Source organism: Mytilus trossulus, chromosome 8 (genome assembly GCF_036588685.1).
Source record: "Mytilus trossulus isolate FHL-02 chromosome 8, PNRI_Mtr1.1.1.hap1, whole genome shotgun sequence".
Classification (NCBI taxonomy): Eukaryota; Metazoa; Mollusca; class Bivalvia; order Mytilida; family Mytilidae; genus Mytilus; species Mytilus trossulus.
This window is the reverse complement of record NC_086380.1, coordinates 47,249,416-47,266,662: the sequence shown is the minus strand read 5'-3', so window position 1 is coordinate 47,266,662 and position 17,247 is coordinate 47,249,416. Positions and strand designations below refer to the sequence as shown.

The 17,247-nt window shown below is 31.5% G+C and overlaps 1 protein-coding gene across 7 annotated transcripts in view; it reads left to right on the top strand.

Annotated features, from left to right (window-relative positions):
- The window catches only part of LOC134681048 (double C2-like domain-containing protein beta), a 143,881-nt gene that overhangs the window by 105,768 nt on the left and 20,866 nt on the right, over nt 1–17,247 (top strand). For 6 of the 7 annotated variants that reach the window (XM_063540443.1, XM_063540445.1, XM_063540438.1 and 3 more), the window contains 4 exons: nt 10,019–10,176; nt 13,699–13,780; nt 15,187–15,283; nt 16,346–16,467. In XM_063540443.1, the coding sequence (XP_063396513.1) occupies nt 10,019–10,176; nt 13,699–13,780; nt 15,187–15,283; nt 16,346–16,467 (459 nt within the window). Of the gene's footprint in view, nt 1–10,018; nt 10,177–13,698; nt 13,781–15,186; nt 15,284–16,345; nt 16,500–17,247 lie in introns of all 7 variants that reach the window. The other variant, XM_063540444.1, reaches the window with a different exon arrangement.

Here is a 17,247-nt window from a genome sequence, read left to right as displayed (position 1 = left end):
AGAGAGAAAATATCATTTAAATCTTATTATTTCATGTTTATGCTACAACCATGAATTCAAAGTTATATAAAGTTTTTGCTATGCATTGTTTTGACATTATTAAGAATAGAACTTACAATCATAGCTGTTGTATTTTGAATAGAAATGAATTACAAAAAGGGCTTAAATGTAACTGTTTTTAAGTGCTTTGTCACGATCTGTTTTGTTCATCCATAGGCAACTGATTATTTTCAGATTTTTTGGGGGTAAATATTGCATAAAAAGTCATCAAAAGCCAATGGTACTGACTTGATAACTTTATCTTCCAAGGTTGATTACTATCTTTGATAGTTCAAACAAAATAGTGCAGTGAAGTGATCATTATTTACATTTTTCCAGTCAATCTCATGCATTAATGTTTTTGATGAAATTTTATACTTTGATATTTAAGTCACAATATGATGTGTATTTGTAGTACCATACTTGCAAAGACAACATTTTATTAAAAGTAATGCATGGTGTATGAAAAAATCCAATAAAAATGTTCGAGCAAGTACAAAGGAAGATAATTCCAATTTAGATATTAAACTTGTCTTGCAAATTACAATTCAGTGTTTCATTTAAAAATTCACAAAATTGCAAAATAAAAGAACTTAAATTGTTTTGTGTTGTTACACCACTGTCCTAGGTTATTTGAATGTTCAGCAATCGCAAACATTCAGTATGTACCTGACCGAACGGGAGTCAGTAAAAAGTAAAATAGGTACAAATATGTTTGTACATATTTTGATTTTCATTACACTCAGTTGTCATTATTTTACAGTTTTCCCAGGATGTGTGTTTTCTGTACTGTTGATTTATTATCATATCTCAATCAGTTACATGTGAAGTTTATCACATGTTCTTAGCAAGAGGTTTAACTACATCAGTTCCAATACAAATATACCTGTCCTGTTAATTAGTGACCACTTGTGGCATTTGGCTTCCTTTGTCCTTTGTTTCCTCATACATTAACCTGGGTGCAGTTTTAACTCCACCCACTTAGGAGTATCCCATTAAGATGTTGTGTATTAAAACCTGTGTATGCTGCCTTGAGTATTTATGTACTTCAATGCAAATTAAGCAAATAAGCAGTTATAACACTTATATTGGCCCTTAGAGTGTATCCAAGTATCCATGTACTTCAATGCAGATTAAGCTAATAAGCAGTTATAACACTTATATCGGCCCTTATAGTGTTTTCGCTTAAAACTTGCTTCCCACCGACCCCTCCTTTCACTTTCAATATTGCAATGATAGGGGAATCAATCTCAGCACAGTTTATAGCAGATTTTAAAATTTCATTTATGAAATTTTATCACTGATTGTTTCACAAATTTCACTCAACGCCCAAGATAAACTGTCCAATTTCACACAAATTCAATCCAACACCAATTCAGCATCAACACTACTAGGCTTCCTCATAGCCTCCTTTTATGCTTCTTCATTGTCTCATTTTGGGCTTACTCATAGCCTCAAAGACATGATAGCCTCTAGGCATGATAGCCTCATAGGCTTCATGATAGCCTCACGCATTTATTTTGAACCATCGTTCCAAATTGATTGGTGTGATGTCAAGCAAGGGGTTTATAATTTGCTACTTTTCAGTATGCACATAGCTAGGCTTTTGGTTTAGGCATGGAGCAAAAAAAGTTTTGTTTAGCTGAGTATATTCCACAAGGGCCAAATTATAAGTGATGTATATGTGTTAGCAGTGAATAAGTGAAATTAGGCATTTAAGCTTAAATCTTAGGCAATAGCTAACGCCTAGGCAGTAAGTCTATTGCCTAAATGATGTTAGGCAATAGTTTTAAATCCTGAAAAATGTGTGCAGGCATTAAACTTAAGGGGGCTCGCGGGTCTAAATGATTTTTTTTATTTAATATAAGATTTCTCTATATATTTCTATAAATGAACTTTGTCTTATCTTTAATAGAAAAATGAAATAAAAAAATGGGGTCACCGTTCATTTACGCTCACAATCTGCCGTCGAAAGAAGCATACATTTTTGTTAATGTCCTTTTTTTCTGTTGAACCAATAGAAGAAATAGCGGTAATATCGAATTAAAAAAAGAACTAAATTACAGAAATCGATTAAATTTTACATTTATTTAGTTTATGTACAGCTTATTCGAATACAACAATAAAAACGATAGGTCACCGATTAGTTTAAAAAGATATTTCAATTTTAATGCCAAGAAATGGCATTTTTGAACCAAAGGGAGATAATTTAGAGCTTTTTCAATGATATCGACATATTAAAAGTCACCTGGGGTTAACACGAATTGATTTTTTTGGAATAATTTTCATACCATATGATAAAGTAAAAACTACTGAAGGTAATTAATAGAATTTGTAATGTTAAATAAAAGTGTTTTTTTTTCTGAAAATCTTATAACCGCGAACCTCCTTAATACATAAAATATAAATGCGAGTAAATAAAAGACTTTTATTCATTTAAATAAAAATATATTTGTTATATCATAACATTATGAGAACTATGGCCTGTTTATCGAAACTGTCATAAGATTGGTCTAACAAGAAATTCTTAGGACAGAACTTATGATTAAGGTTGGTCCAACTTACCGAATGTCTCAGTATGCATATCGAAGCAACTATAGGATTATCTTAGCTAGAATGTCCTATCGGCTGTGCGAAGTATTGGCGTAAAAGAAATATCAAATGAAAAAAAATGGTATCAAATTATATCTTAAATTTAAAAAAAACAATTGATTATTGGAAAATAATTAATAGTTTTAAATTAAAGGTCATAAATAAATTTGATATTATTTTTGTAAATTTAATGCCTACGTTTTATATTAGAATTGAACAAACTAATTGTAAATAGGTAAAATAAATATAATAATCGATAAAATCTGTATTTGCTTTAAAAAATGTCAAACATTGCAACCAATGGTGCTGAAATGAAGGATAGGGATTTAATATGCAATAAGCTGCTACAATTTCAATTTTGTAAGGGGAGGAGGGGTGTTCGTATAAAATTTTAATAGGCAGGACAGAAGTTTGGAGTAAAAAAAAGAGCAGGCGATGATGAGCAACTTTATAAAAAAAAAAAAAAAAAAAAAAAAAAAAGGAAGGATGATTTTTTGGTAAAAAAATACCAATTGAAAGAATAGAGTGAAAAAAAGGAAAGACACGAGATTTAAAAAAAAATGCTTTTCATCCTAGACCACCCCCTTTTCCATCTGTTTCTAAACATCAAATTTTAGCTCTCTTTATTAAATACAACAAATACAGGCCATATTTTTTTAAATAAAAATAACCATCCTAAGTTAGGACCATTCTGAGACCATTGTGAAACGAGGTTTTGGGTGTGTTCTGAGGGTTATGGCAACTGTTATAGTTCGATTTTCATTGTGGCTGTGGAAAAAGTTCATGATAGCTGAATTTCGCACACTGCTAAATTGGCAATTCCCCGAGACTGTTTTATTTGAATAGTACTGAATTAAACGGCAAAAATTTACTATTTAACTTGTATAATTTTGTGTGAAATCAATATAATAATCACTTTAATAAAATAATCATTATCTTATCTGAACTTATCCAATAACAAGAAATATCTTTAAAAAAAATATCCGACGTATTTAAATTTGATTATATGTTTAAAACTATCATTTCAATAACCTTCAGAAGCACAATGACTTAATGATGCAGGACCTCTTTAAGGGCATACGATACAGTTACAGGGGAGGTAATGACGATGCTAACATAAATGTTATTTTCGCGACGTCAAACTGTGACATATCGGGAAAAGATGCATTTTTCGGCTGATTTTTAGCATTTAAACTGATTTAATTTGAAAACGAGTTCATGGACCCCTCTTTTTCAAACCAGCAATTTGTTTCTTTTTGCAGGAAGATTATGTGACCCAAATTTAAAAAAAATGTAAATAGAGATTATTTTTTTTTATTTTGATAAACATGCAGCAAAAAATTACGTATTTTACTCAATTCATGAACATTTGATAAATATGAGTTATTTCTGAATAAAAAAATTCTAATTTTTTAGGATTCTTATAAAATACAGAAATTACCGTTTATTTAACAAAAACAATTTGTGTTTACCTTTTAAAAAAGTTATGTCTTTCTTTCGAAAAAGAAATTACGGCCACAAATATGAGTTTTGAGCAGATATACAAAATTTCGACCTCATTTTACTCAAAAAGTAGCACATGAAGGTATATTTTTATTACATTTTTGATTAAATCAGGTAAAAAATAGCCTATATGCAAATTTTCACGAACTTGTAAATACAGGATCAAAACTTAATCGTATGCCCTTAATTAAATCTCCATCTGAATGTAACTGTTTGTGTTTAGTATTCCCAGTCCTCGTATCTTTCTGTTTACATTCACCAAAAACCCCCACGGAAATCTCACATGCGTAGGTGCGTTCTAAAAGTCATGTACGTTCGTACAACAAAGTTTACATTAAAAATTATATAATTGTCCCGAATAAACAGCTGTCATGGATGCAAAGAGCTATTTTTAATAAAAATATAAATCTTTGTAAGATCTAGTTCAAATATTTATAGTTTTTCACTTGCTTTCCATCACGATATAATTAACGAGACGTTTTTGTCGAGCCTTCGACTTTAGTCGAAAAAGCGAGACTAAACGATCCTACATTCCGTCGTCGTCGGCGGCGGCGTCCACAAATATTCACTCTGTGGTTAAAGTTTTTGAAAATTTAATAACTATCTTAAACTCTACTGGATTTCTACGAAACTTAGACAGAAGCTTGTTTATGATCATAAGATAGTATCCAGAATTAAAGTTTGCAAAAATAAAATTCTATTTTTTTCGGTTTTTTACTTATAAATGGACTTAGTTTTTCTGCGGGAAAACATTATATTCACTCTGTGGTTAAAGTGTTTTGAATTTTAATAACTTTCTTTAACTATCCTGGGTTTGTACCAAACTTGGACAGAAGCTTTTTTATGATCATAAAATAGTATCCAGAAGTAAAGTTTGCAAAAATAAATTCCATTTTTTCTGTTTTTTACTTATAAATGGACTAAGTTTTTCTGCGGGAAAACATTACATTCACTCTGTGGTTAAAGTTTTTAAAATTTTAATAACTTTCTTTAACTATCCTGGGTTTGTACCAAACTTGGACAGAAGCTTGTTTATGATCATAAGATATATCCAGAAGTAAATTTTGTAAAAATATAAATCCATTTTTTCCGTGTTATTCTTTAAATGGACTTAGGTTTTCCGCAAGGAAACAACACATTCACTCTGGTCAATGGTGGGTGGTTAAATTTTAAAAACATTTAACAACTTTCTTATTCTATTTTAAATTTGTACCAAACTTGGACAGAAGCTTGTTTATGATCAAAAGCTAGTATCTAGAAAGGAAATTTTTGTTAATATTTGGTTCCTGTGTATCTGCATTTTACTTATCAATGGACTTGGTTTCTCTTCCAGTTAACATTACATACAGTCTAAAGTTTTTAAAACATTTATTCGATTTATAAACTATTCTGAAATTTTTACCAAACTTGGACAGAAGCTTCTTACAATCAAAAGATAGTATCAAGAGGAATATTTTTATTGATTGTTTTCCTCTTTTTTGTTGAGCCTGCCAGGGAGTTACAGCAAAAGTAGGCGAGACACTGGGTTCTGCGGAACCCTTACACATTTTTTAAACACAACCAAATCACCCACCATGACAGCATTTTGTCCAATCACAGAAAGGATTTTCGAGCATGCGTATTCTGTTGGCATAGTTAAGCGTCCTTAAGTTCAAAGGGCAAAAACCGAAACTATAACGACTACGTCGGAAAAAAAATTGGAAAATGGTATGAGCTCGATTAGTGAAGTGTAAACATTGTCAAATAAAAATTATATTTGTTGAGGGGCCAGCTGAAGGACGCCTTCGGGTGCGGGAATTTCTCGCTACATTGTTGGTGACCTTCTGCTGTTGTTTTTTCTATGGTCGGATTGTTGTCTCTATGACACATTCCCCATTTCCATACTCAATTTTATAATTATTTTATAGAATTTCCCCCTTTTTTATTTGGATGCAATCACTTTTTATACGACCGCAAAAAGTAAAAAAAATATGTCGTATATTGCTATCACGTTGGCGTCGTCGTCTGCGTCGTCGTCGTCGTCGTCCGAATACTTTTAGTTTTCGCACTCTTAACTTTAGTAAAAGTGGATAGAAATCTATGAAATTTTAACACAAGGTTTATGACCACAAAAGGAAAGTTGGGATTGATTTTGGGAGTTTTCATCCCAACATTTTAGGAATTAGGGGCCAAAAAGGGCCCAAATAAGCATTTACTTGGTTTTCGCACAATTACTTTAGTTTAATTGAATAGAAATCTATGACATTTTGACACAAGGTTTATGACCACAAAAGAAAGGTTGGAATTGATTTTGGGAGTTTTGGTTCCAACAGTTTAGGAATTAGGGGCCAAAATAGAGCCCAAATAAGCATTATTCTTGGTTTTTGCACAATAACCTAAGTTTAAGTAAATAAAAATCAATGAAATTTACACACAAGGTTAATGACCACAAAAGGAAGGTCGGTATTGATTTGGGGAGTTGAGGTCCCAATAGTTTCGGAATTAGGGGCCAAAAAGGGGCCCAAATAAGCATTTTTCTTGGTTTTCGCACCATAACTGTAGTATAAGTAAATAGAAATCTATGAAATTTAAACACAAGGTTTATGACCATGAAAGGAATGTTGTTATAGATTTTTGGAGTTTTGGTCTTAGTTTAGGAATAAGGTCCAAAATTTAACTTTTGTTTGATTTCATAAAAAATTGAATAATTGTGGTTCTTTGATATGCCGAATCCAACTGTGCATGTAGATTCTTAATTTTTGGTCCCGTTTTCAAATTGGTCTACATTACGGTCCAAAGGGTCCAAAATTAATCTTTGTTTGATTTTGACAAAAATTGAATCCTTGGGGTTCTTTGATATGCTGAATCTAAAAATGTACTTAGATTTTTGATTATTTGCCGAGTTTTCAAGTTGGTCCAAATCGGGGTCCAAAATTAAACTTTGTTTGATTTCTTCCAAAAATGAATAAATAGAGTTCTTTTATATGCCTAATCTAACTGTGTATGTAGATTCTTAATTTTTGGTCCTGTTTTCAAATTGGTCTACATTAAAGTCCAAAGAGTCCAAAATTAGTTAACAAAAATTGAATTCTTGGGGTTCTTTGATATGCTGAATTCAAACATGTACTTAGATTTTTGATTATGGGCCCAGTTTTCAAATTGGTCCAAATCAGGATCAAAAATTATTATATAAATTAAAGTATTGTGCAATAGCAAGAAATTTTCAATTGCACAGTACTCAGCAATAACAATAAATCTTCAATTGCACAGTATAGTGCAGTAGCAAGAAATTTTCCATTGCACAGTATTGCACAATATCAAGAAATCTTCAATTGCACAGTATTGTGCAATAGCAAGTATTTTCAATTGCACAGTATTGCGCAATAGCAAGAAATATCTATTTGCAAAATATTGTGCAATAGCAAGAAATTTCAATTGGAGTTATCTTTCTTTGTCCAGAATAGTAGCTGAATAAACTTAAATCATTGTTTTATACAATATACAATGTATCTACACTTTTATTACAAACTGATAAATTAAAACAATCTTTACCATTCAGTGATAACAAGCACTTTTTTTACATTTTAATATTTCATGATGTATTTAAATGAGTAATAATTGTTGCAAACTCCATTAGAAATTTGAATTGAGATCGGTTTTGGAATAAAGGAAAGGGGGATGTGAAAAAAAATTGGGGGAGGGGGGGGGGGCAATTTTTCTCATTTGAATTTTCATAAATAAAAAGAAAATTTCTTCAAACATTTTTTTGAGAGGATTAATATTCAACAGCATAGTGAATTGCTCAAAGGCAAATCAAAATTTTTAAGTTTAACTATTTAATCACAATCAAAATTTAGAGCTGAATCCAGCTTGAATGTTGTGTCCATACTTGCCCCAACCGTTCAGGGTTCAACCTCTGCGGTCGTATAAGCTGCGCCCTGCGGAGCATCTGGTTTAAATCTTTTTTAATATTTTGTAATACCATAAAAATGTGAAAAAAGTATGAGTTGATTCTGTTTTTTAACTGCTAAAATTACTAGATAAACTCACTCAATTTGAAGATCTTTCAAATGAATGTATATTTATAAATATGATGAAGAAACGACTAAATATCAAGAATAAATCACCAAATATGCATAAATTCCAGAGATCTCTTATTGCCTAAAATTATGTTCGACAATAGGATGAATAATCATCATCAGATTTCAGGAAATAAGCTTAATGCCTAGAAATTTTAGGCAATAAGTTAATGCCTAGGCATAGGATTTAAGCTTAATGCCGAATTTCACTTATTGCCGCTAACATATATATAAAATAAAAGTTTTAATTCAATTATGATTTTGGTTTAATTCAAACATGAATACCACTGGCATTGCTACACAATATTTCCGAGGAGTTTATTTACAAGAAATATTATGATAGGAAAAATTAGGTTAATAGTAATGTTGATGTGAGCACTAAATCCTTAATTTTAGATATCATGAGTTCAAATGGTGAGTTCTGAAAGAAATCAGGGGTAAACTATTATTATTTTATCTACTATGAACTCATTATGTGTGACTATGAGGATTTTGTTCACTGACACATCATTAGCAAAGTTGAAATTTAGGGCAGAAAGTTACATCAAGATGGTTTTAATTGTCAGATCAAAGAAATTTGCAAGAAGGTATCAGGTTGGATGTTTACTCAGGTTTACTCAGGCACACATTTCCCTATTCCATAACAGATTACCAAAGAAAAGAGACGGAATGAACAACCGACAATTAAAATAAGATTAGTACAACATCACATCAACTTAAATTAGTTTACCCTAAACAAATATTTACAAAGAATCAGAACACAATGCAAACATGGAACAAATCATAATTAAACATATTCCGGACCATTTCTGAGAATAATGTATAGAACACAATAATACTGAACTCCGCGGAAAGTTCAAAACGGAAAGTCCCTAATGAAATGGCAAAATCAAATGATAAAACACAACAAACGAATGGACAACAATTATCATATTCCTGACTTGGTAGAGGCATTTACAATTGTAGAAAATGGTGGTTTTTGATGGTCTGTCTGTCATATTTAAATAAGGAGATGTAGTATAATTGTCAAATGAAGTGGATGTAAGCAACTCCATGCAACCATACTGAATTTAAGAGGATCAACTATAGTGCATGTGCATGGGGTATTAAGCTCGATGTGCAGACAGCTCTAGTTAGTTAGTTGTACTGGTATTAGTAATGTTGTATTTATTTATGTTACACTTTTGTATGTCCGGTTTTTTAAATTGCTGGTTATACGATATGAGTTTCACAATGCCTATGGTTCCTATGTTCCTATAATTGCTTACTTCCATTTCATTTGAACCGCGATTAATAGTTGTCTCATTGGCAGACACGTCACATAAATAAAGTATACATTTTACAAGTCTAAACCCTGGGTCAGAAAATTAAGGAGTAAAGCTAAAGATGAAGGTTTACAATAAATGGACATAAATAAATTAAAAATGAATTTAAAAAAAATAAAGAATAAAAAAAAAAAAAAACATCAAGTGATGTGGTTCATTAACAATAATTTTATAATGGATCTATAAAAGACAATTACCAGCCTTCCCACTAGTTCTCTTTGTGAACCAGTTTGATTGTTATGTCTCTGATTTTTTTTGGGGTGAAATACAATTCTCATATTTAATTATATGATTCACATTTGGTAAAACACAATAAGCGTGTTTTTAATTTAACGAGTATGCCTTATAAAAAAGAAGATGTGGTATGATTGCCAATGAGACAACTATCCACAAAAGACCAAAATGACACAAACATTAACAATTATAGGTCACCGTACTCAACAATGAGCAAAGCCCATACCGCAACATTATTTTTTTAAACTTTTTTTAAAATATTTTCAGACAGAAAAAGACGATGATCTTTTAGCCAACGACAGAGGTAGAATTCTTTTAGGATTAAAGTATGACTCTAGGAAACATGCTCTCTATGTTTATGTTGTTAGATGTGTGGGACTAGCAGCTTGTGATGCTAATGGGTATTCAGATCCTTACGTAAAATTGTAAGTCTATAATGCAGCTAGTTTGCATTAACCTTGTTCGTCTTTATGTTTGTCCTTATGTTTTTCCATTCGTTGATCTAATGTTTAGACCACAAGTTAACTAACTGCAACTGAACCTAATATCGTTATAATGGTCATTTATTGTTATCCCATGTGGACACGGTATGTTAGTGTAGGATCACTCCCGATGAACGGAGGCCAGTGGCTGATATTGCGCTAGCACATCAAGTCCGAATGGGATATCTATTTTATACCCCAGCTCTTCTAGACTATGTAAAAGAACATTTACGCTTCATAATATCTAGTTCAGAATGCCATAAAATTATTATAAAATACTTTATATATTACTATATATTAAATAGAATATACCCTTTATGAGCCCCCGATACAATGTTTAAATGTTGTGAATTAACAGTTAGTTTGTATCTAGTTGTTTTTTTGTGTAGAGGTATGAACCGTTGCTTCATATGCTTAATTAGTTATCAAAAGTACCAGGATTATAATTTCATACGCCAGACGCGCGTTTCGTCTACATAAGACTCATCAGTGACGCTCAGATCAAAATAGTGAAAAAGCCAAAACATATACAAAGTTGAAGAGCATTGAGGACCAAAAATTCCAAAAAGTTGTGCCAAATACGGGTAAGGTAATCTACTCCTGGGGTAAGAAAATCCTTAGTTTTTCGAAAAGTTCAAAGTTTTGGAAACAGAAAATTTATAAAAATGACCATATAATTGATATTCATGTCAACACCGAAGTGCTGACTACTGGGCTGGTGATACCATACTTAAGGCATAGACACCGAAAATTAAGTAAGCGTATTTATATGACCCCGCCGTAGCAGAGGGGCAGTAAGTTTTACCGTGTCCGTTGGTACAGCCGTACGTCCCAAAATAGGTGTCTGTTTTCTGACTTTTGCCTCACCAAATGTTATAACATAATGATACATTGCTCATTGCTACACAAACAGATCGAGCTTGAATTTATGTGGCGTTCTGTTCTAGAGTTATGCTTCTTTACAAATGTAAAAATTGCTAATTTTTGTCCGTTTGTTAACTTAAGTTTGCCTGAATTAAATGACACTTATACACAATGTTTATTACCACTAAACACACTGTGAACTCAGGTGGCATAAGTTTTACCGAACTAGAGTTATGCCACTTTACAAATGGAAAACTTGCTGATTTGATTTGTTTCTGTTCTCTAACTAGAGTTTGCCTGGACCAAATGTTATGAAATTCTTATTCCCACAAAACACAGATCAAGTTCGAATTTTAGTGGCTTTACTTTTACCGTTCCATAATAATGCTCCTTTATAAATTGTAAAATTGCTAAATGTTTCGTTTATGTCCTCTAACTTAAGGTAACCTTAAATAAATGTTATGAAAAGTATGAACAATTCTTATTCCACAAAACTCAGATCAAATACAAATTTGGATAGCATCACTTTTACAGTTCTTGAGGTTATGACCCTTTATAACTTTAAATACAAGCGGGAGCATCATTTGTGTCTCGTGGACACATGCCTCATTTATTTACATATATTAATCATCTTGAATATTTCACCAAATGAACATGTATTTGCAAGATAAACAAAAATCCCTAACGATTGCTTATTGCCTGAAATAATGTTTGGCAATTAAATGAATAGTCCTCATCAGATTTCAGGAAATAAGAAAAGCCTGACAATTTCAGGAAATAACTTTATGCCTAGGCGTTAGCTGATTGCCTATGATTTCTTCTTGATGTCTAATTCACATATTTTCGCTAAAATATATGTTTAATATATATACATATTGCTATCGACATTATTGTTGAATCACATAAAAACGGTTGTCAATTTAAGTTATCAATTTTAACAAAAGAGTGTATCAAATTGGTAACTTAATTAAATGCAACCCTTATAGTAAAATAGGGGAAAACGAAAAATTTTGCGCTGGATACCTTTGTTCACAAAACGATTCAATCTCTCCAATTTACTTAAAAATTTAATAATGGATTTCCCTTGGTGATGATGACTGAAAAACTTTAACATGTTTAACCTTAGAATATATCTCAAAACTTGAAAACAAAAGGTTTTTCAAATGTATCCTTCGGATATTTTTTTTTGTCATGATAAAGCTTAATTCTGTGACAAATTTCATAAACCGACTTGAAAGTTAGACAAACGTTATTGATTTCTAACAAAAATTTGACCATACACGGAACCTTAATGTTGACGCTGTTGATAACAAAATGATGTAGGATCACTAAGTATCTACTGTCACAGAAATATAGATTCATATCTTATCTTTTATTAAATGATGTCTTTTTTATGTAAAGGCTAATTCATTTACATACCAGAGCGATTTTTTTTTCAACTCATTTAAAGTTATTCAGACTTATATGATAATATAAAGATACTCTGTGTCTACAATTATCATTGAATGTTCATATCAAGTTAAACGTGCTACCTTTTGACTTGCTGATTGTATTTAAGTTGATTGATTGATTGATTGATTGATTCAATAATTGATTAATTGATTGATTGATAATTGTTTGGTTTCATCCATTGTCAATTATTTTCTCCATATGCAGGGACGTTATTGTATTATGATATACCAACTATAACCAGATTTATTCCATATTGGTATTATTTAGTAGGTTTTTCTATATGAATTGGATTTTGAATAAAAAAGCATATTCACCTGAGAAAGTGTTATTTATCGCGCTAAACGTCACGCGCTTTTACATGCAACGTTATGGTAAAATGTTTCATGTACAATTTGTTCTGGTATATGTTTGACATTTAATACATTTTCTTCTCTCGGAATATGAAATAAAACATAATGTCTTTTGTTTTGGTCAATATGGGGTTTAATTGACTTTTGAAAAAAATGAATTTCACTTCGGCCGTCGGCCTCAGTGAATATCATTTTTTCAAAAGTCAATAAAACCGCATATTTACCTCATCAAAAGACAGTAATTGTATAGTATTTCATAATTGTCTGCATGTAATGCGTTATGTTTTATGCCAAAAGATGCAAACATTGCCCCAGTTAATGAGCTAACTTAAAGCTTAACGGGCTGGACCATATAAGTAGTTGGACCATACAGGCATTGTTTTCCAATATGCTTTACAAACTGGTCAATGATACACTATTTTTTATCTACATGGTCTGGAACATATACATATCTCAGGAGCATAATTTGAAAAGAGTTATTAACTATGTATTGGGAGCATTCTGTGGATTTATTATTATTCGCTGGATACTAATTTTTCCGGATTTTGTGGGTACAGGTAAACCACGAATTAAAATGTTCAACGAATATCAAATTTTCTATAGGTTTGTGTGCAGACTACGGCTTTACTTGAAATGACTAACAGACAACAAAACTATAGTCATGGTAGTCAATACATGAATTATTACACTGCAAAACCTTACCCAAGCATGTCAAACCTTTGCAAATGAAATAAGTTATGGCACTGATTATACATTTATATATACAAGTTTGTCAGAATTTTTATATAATTTTTTGTAGGTATCTGAAACCAGACAAAGACAAGAAATCCAAGTTTAAAACTGCTGTAAAAAAGAAAACTTTGAATCCGGAATATAACGAGGTATGGTTGGATAAAGAATAAAGAAACATGTAGGCATGAAAAGCATAGGAGGTTCCCATTGGCATTCTTTGTTGACAAAACATTTAGCCGGTCCTTTTTGTCATGATTAACAAATAGTTGTATCTTACCGAAATATTTATAAAAACAGTGTTGTGTACAAGATATAAGTTCGTACAAATTATGATTTGTACAGGGTTTTTGACACATATCTTTACGCGTCATGTATTAAAATGTTATCTTTTAAATATCCTACGTTCAAATATGTATTCACTTCAAACTAATATTTAGTGATATTCTCAAACTAGAAATAAGTATCCCTGAATGGTTTTAATTCTTATTTTATTTTTCTGTTTATACCAAAATTCTATCCATATAAACCTTTTTTTTTGTGATCTTCTATTTGTTTTGTATCAATGCTCAGTATTAGACTGTATTATGTAGTCATGGATTTATGACATAAATATCAGAAAAGAAAGACTGTGTGCTTATATCATCCATTTGTGTTTAGCGGTTCATAAAACACTGATAACTTGTACAAAACATCAGTGCAAATTATAATTTGATGTGTACAACATTACAATTTGTACAAAACATTTATATACAAGTCTAAATAGAAAAAAATGTTTAAACCTATGATTGTGTTGGATAAAAAATGCAATTTTTATACGTGTTCATGCAAAAACAATTCTTGGCAGAAAGTCTAAATACAACACTTGCCTGCACTGTATCAGACGCGCTAGACCACTCGACCACCTTGGCTTCAAAAAAATAAAGTTTTGGTGGCCGGGTGTTACCTTTCCTCGTCAGTTTTAATCTAGCGTCGTAATACAGTACATGATATATAAGGCATGAAGATGGTATTGCTACAGATCAGCTGAATTATATATTGTAAAGTATCCTACAAATTAATGCATGATACAGCCACAGAAATAATTATATTTATAAGTACGTCTGAACCAGTGACAACTCTACAACAGATTTATCCATCGGACCACCATCAGTGATGGTGATATATGCCTGTGTACATTCTGTATATACAACTCGTTTAAAAATCAGCCCATCAATGTTAGATCTGTAAATTTGCTTTCGAAATTTTTTTGTTTTTCCCTCGCCGAGATTTGAACTCATGCTAATGAGATACCGTGACACCAAATCATCTGCACTGTATCCGACGCTATATAAAAACTAGAAACAATAATTTTCGGAAGGTTAACATTTCGTGGTTTTGTCTCTATATAAGATTCCATGGGGATTTAATTTCGTGGTTTTCTTAAATGTTAGTGGAATTATATGGAGGTTAAATTTTCGCGGGTTTTATTTTCGTGGATATATTTTTTCCACGAAATAAACGATATTAAATACTCCACGAATATTTCTGCTTTTATAGTACTAGATCTTTTATCCAGGAATTTGTATATGAAATCAAACATAATGAGCTCGCTAAAAAGACTTTAGAGATTACTGTGTGGGACAGAGATATTGGAAAAACTAACGACTTCGTAGGTAAGTGGCGATCTTATTTAAATTTAAAGTGTGAAAAGAGATTCTCATATTTGAACAGTTTTATAAAAGTTCCACTATGATGGCATAACAATGTGAATTTATTATATTAATGTCTATGATACAACTATCCACCAGTGATTGAAAGACGAGATCGAGAATATAAACATCTACTTGTATATAGCACTGAATTTACAATCTGCAGCAATGAGCAAAATCAATATGATATAGACAGCTATAAAAAAAAGAATGAAAAATATGAATTGATTCAAAAGAAAAAAACACAATGAACAAAAGCAATATTCGGACAGCAACTTCCAACAACCACTGAATTTAAGGCTGTTTACTCTGAACAGGGACTTCAAGAATGTGGTGGAGTGAACGATGTTTTAGCTCATTACCCTCCTCAAACCTAGGACATAAGTGCCACTGCAAAACCAACCATAAACATCAATTAGATTAGACTCGACTAGGTGTACATGTTTATCTAGCAGGGCTCATCTGACCTTGGTCTCCTCTTCATGTTTCATTGATCAATTTAAAGTTTTTCTTGTCAAGTTTGTTTCTTAAACGTGTAAATATGTGAACTATATTTAAAGCATATGTTTTGTATGGTATGATTGTAAGGTGTCCATGTTTCTAGGTTGGTTTATCTGACCTTGACTTCATATCGTAGATCATGTTAATTTTATATGAGAGTTGTAGTAAAGCTTTATATTTAGGACCCTAGATATAATATCAATAGTAAGTATAGAAGGCGAGTCATTTTAGCGTGTGTATACTCTTGTTTAAGCTTTTATCTTCTTGTCACACTAGTTCATTTTGTCTTGATTTACTTTCAAATATAGGAAAATAAGTTGTGATATGAAAGGCAATGAAACAACTCTCAATAAGTCAAAAATTACGTAAAAATAACCTCTCATTAGTGTGTTTCAAATTTCTTATATGACATTTAGAGGGTTATTAAACTTTATGGTTTTAAACCGTAATGGGCGAATCATGCGTTTAAAGAGCAGCAGTTTATTTTATGCGTCTTAAAAATCATTGCTTTATTTTATTTGATAGGTGGTGTTCAACTTGGAATTAATTCCAAAGGAGAAAGATTAAAGCACTGGTTTGATACATTAAAGACTACAGATCAGAAATTTGAGAGATGGCATACATTATCTGCTGAACTAATACCAGAGGTTTAGAATAAGCATATAACGTTTAATGTTGTGTGAGTGTTGTATTACCTCGTCTTTTTTTGTGCATAGAATTAGTTATCCCCGATTTTTGTTTCATAAACATTTAACTTCATGATATCTGAGTGCAGAAGTGATTTAACGCTGACCAATTGTTTTCTGTCATTTCTTTCTTTTGTTTATAAGGTCTTTCCACTTTTTCGTTGACAGACCTATTGCTTTTATTTTGATTATAAGTCTTTTAAATTTCTGTGGAAAAACTTGATTTTTTTCTGATAATTAGGTCTTTCCATTATTTAGTGGAAAGACGTATTGATTTTGTTCTTGGTATTAGGCTTTCCACTTTTCGGTATGAAGTTCTCTTGCTTTTGTTAGCTCACCTGTTGTGAAAGGGCCTAGTGAGCTTTTCTCATCACTCAGCGTCCGTTGTTTGTCGTCGTCCGTTAACTTTTACAAAAAAATCTTTTCTGAAACTACTGGGCCAAATAAAACCAAAATTGGCCTAAATAATCCATTCCTTATGATATCTTGTTTACAAAATGTATCTGATGACCCCACCCATCAACCAAGATGGCCGCCATTGCTTAAGATAGAACATAGGGCCTAAACGCAGGTTTTGACTTATATCTCTGAAACTAAAGCAATAAGGGCAAATCGGACATAGTGCTATAAATTTCATGATGTGAATTTCTATTTGTTTTTTTAAATTTTCAGACGCATCAAACAACATGTTGCTAGGTTGCTGCTCCTAGATTGGCAATTTTTTTGAAATTGTGTATGTTT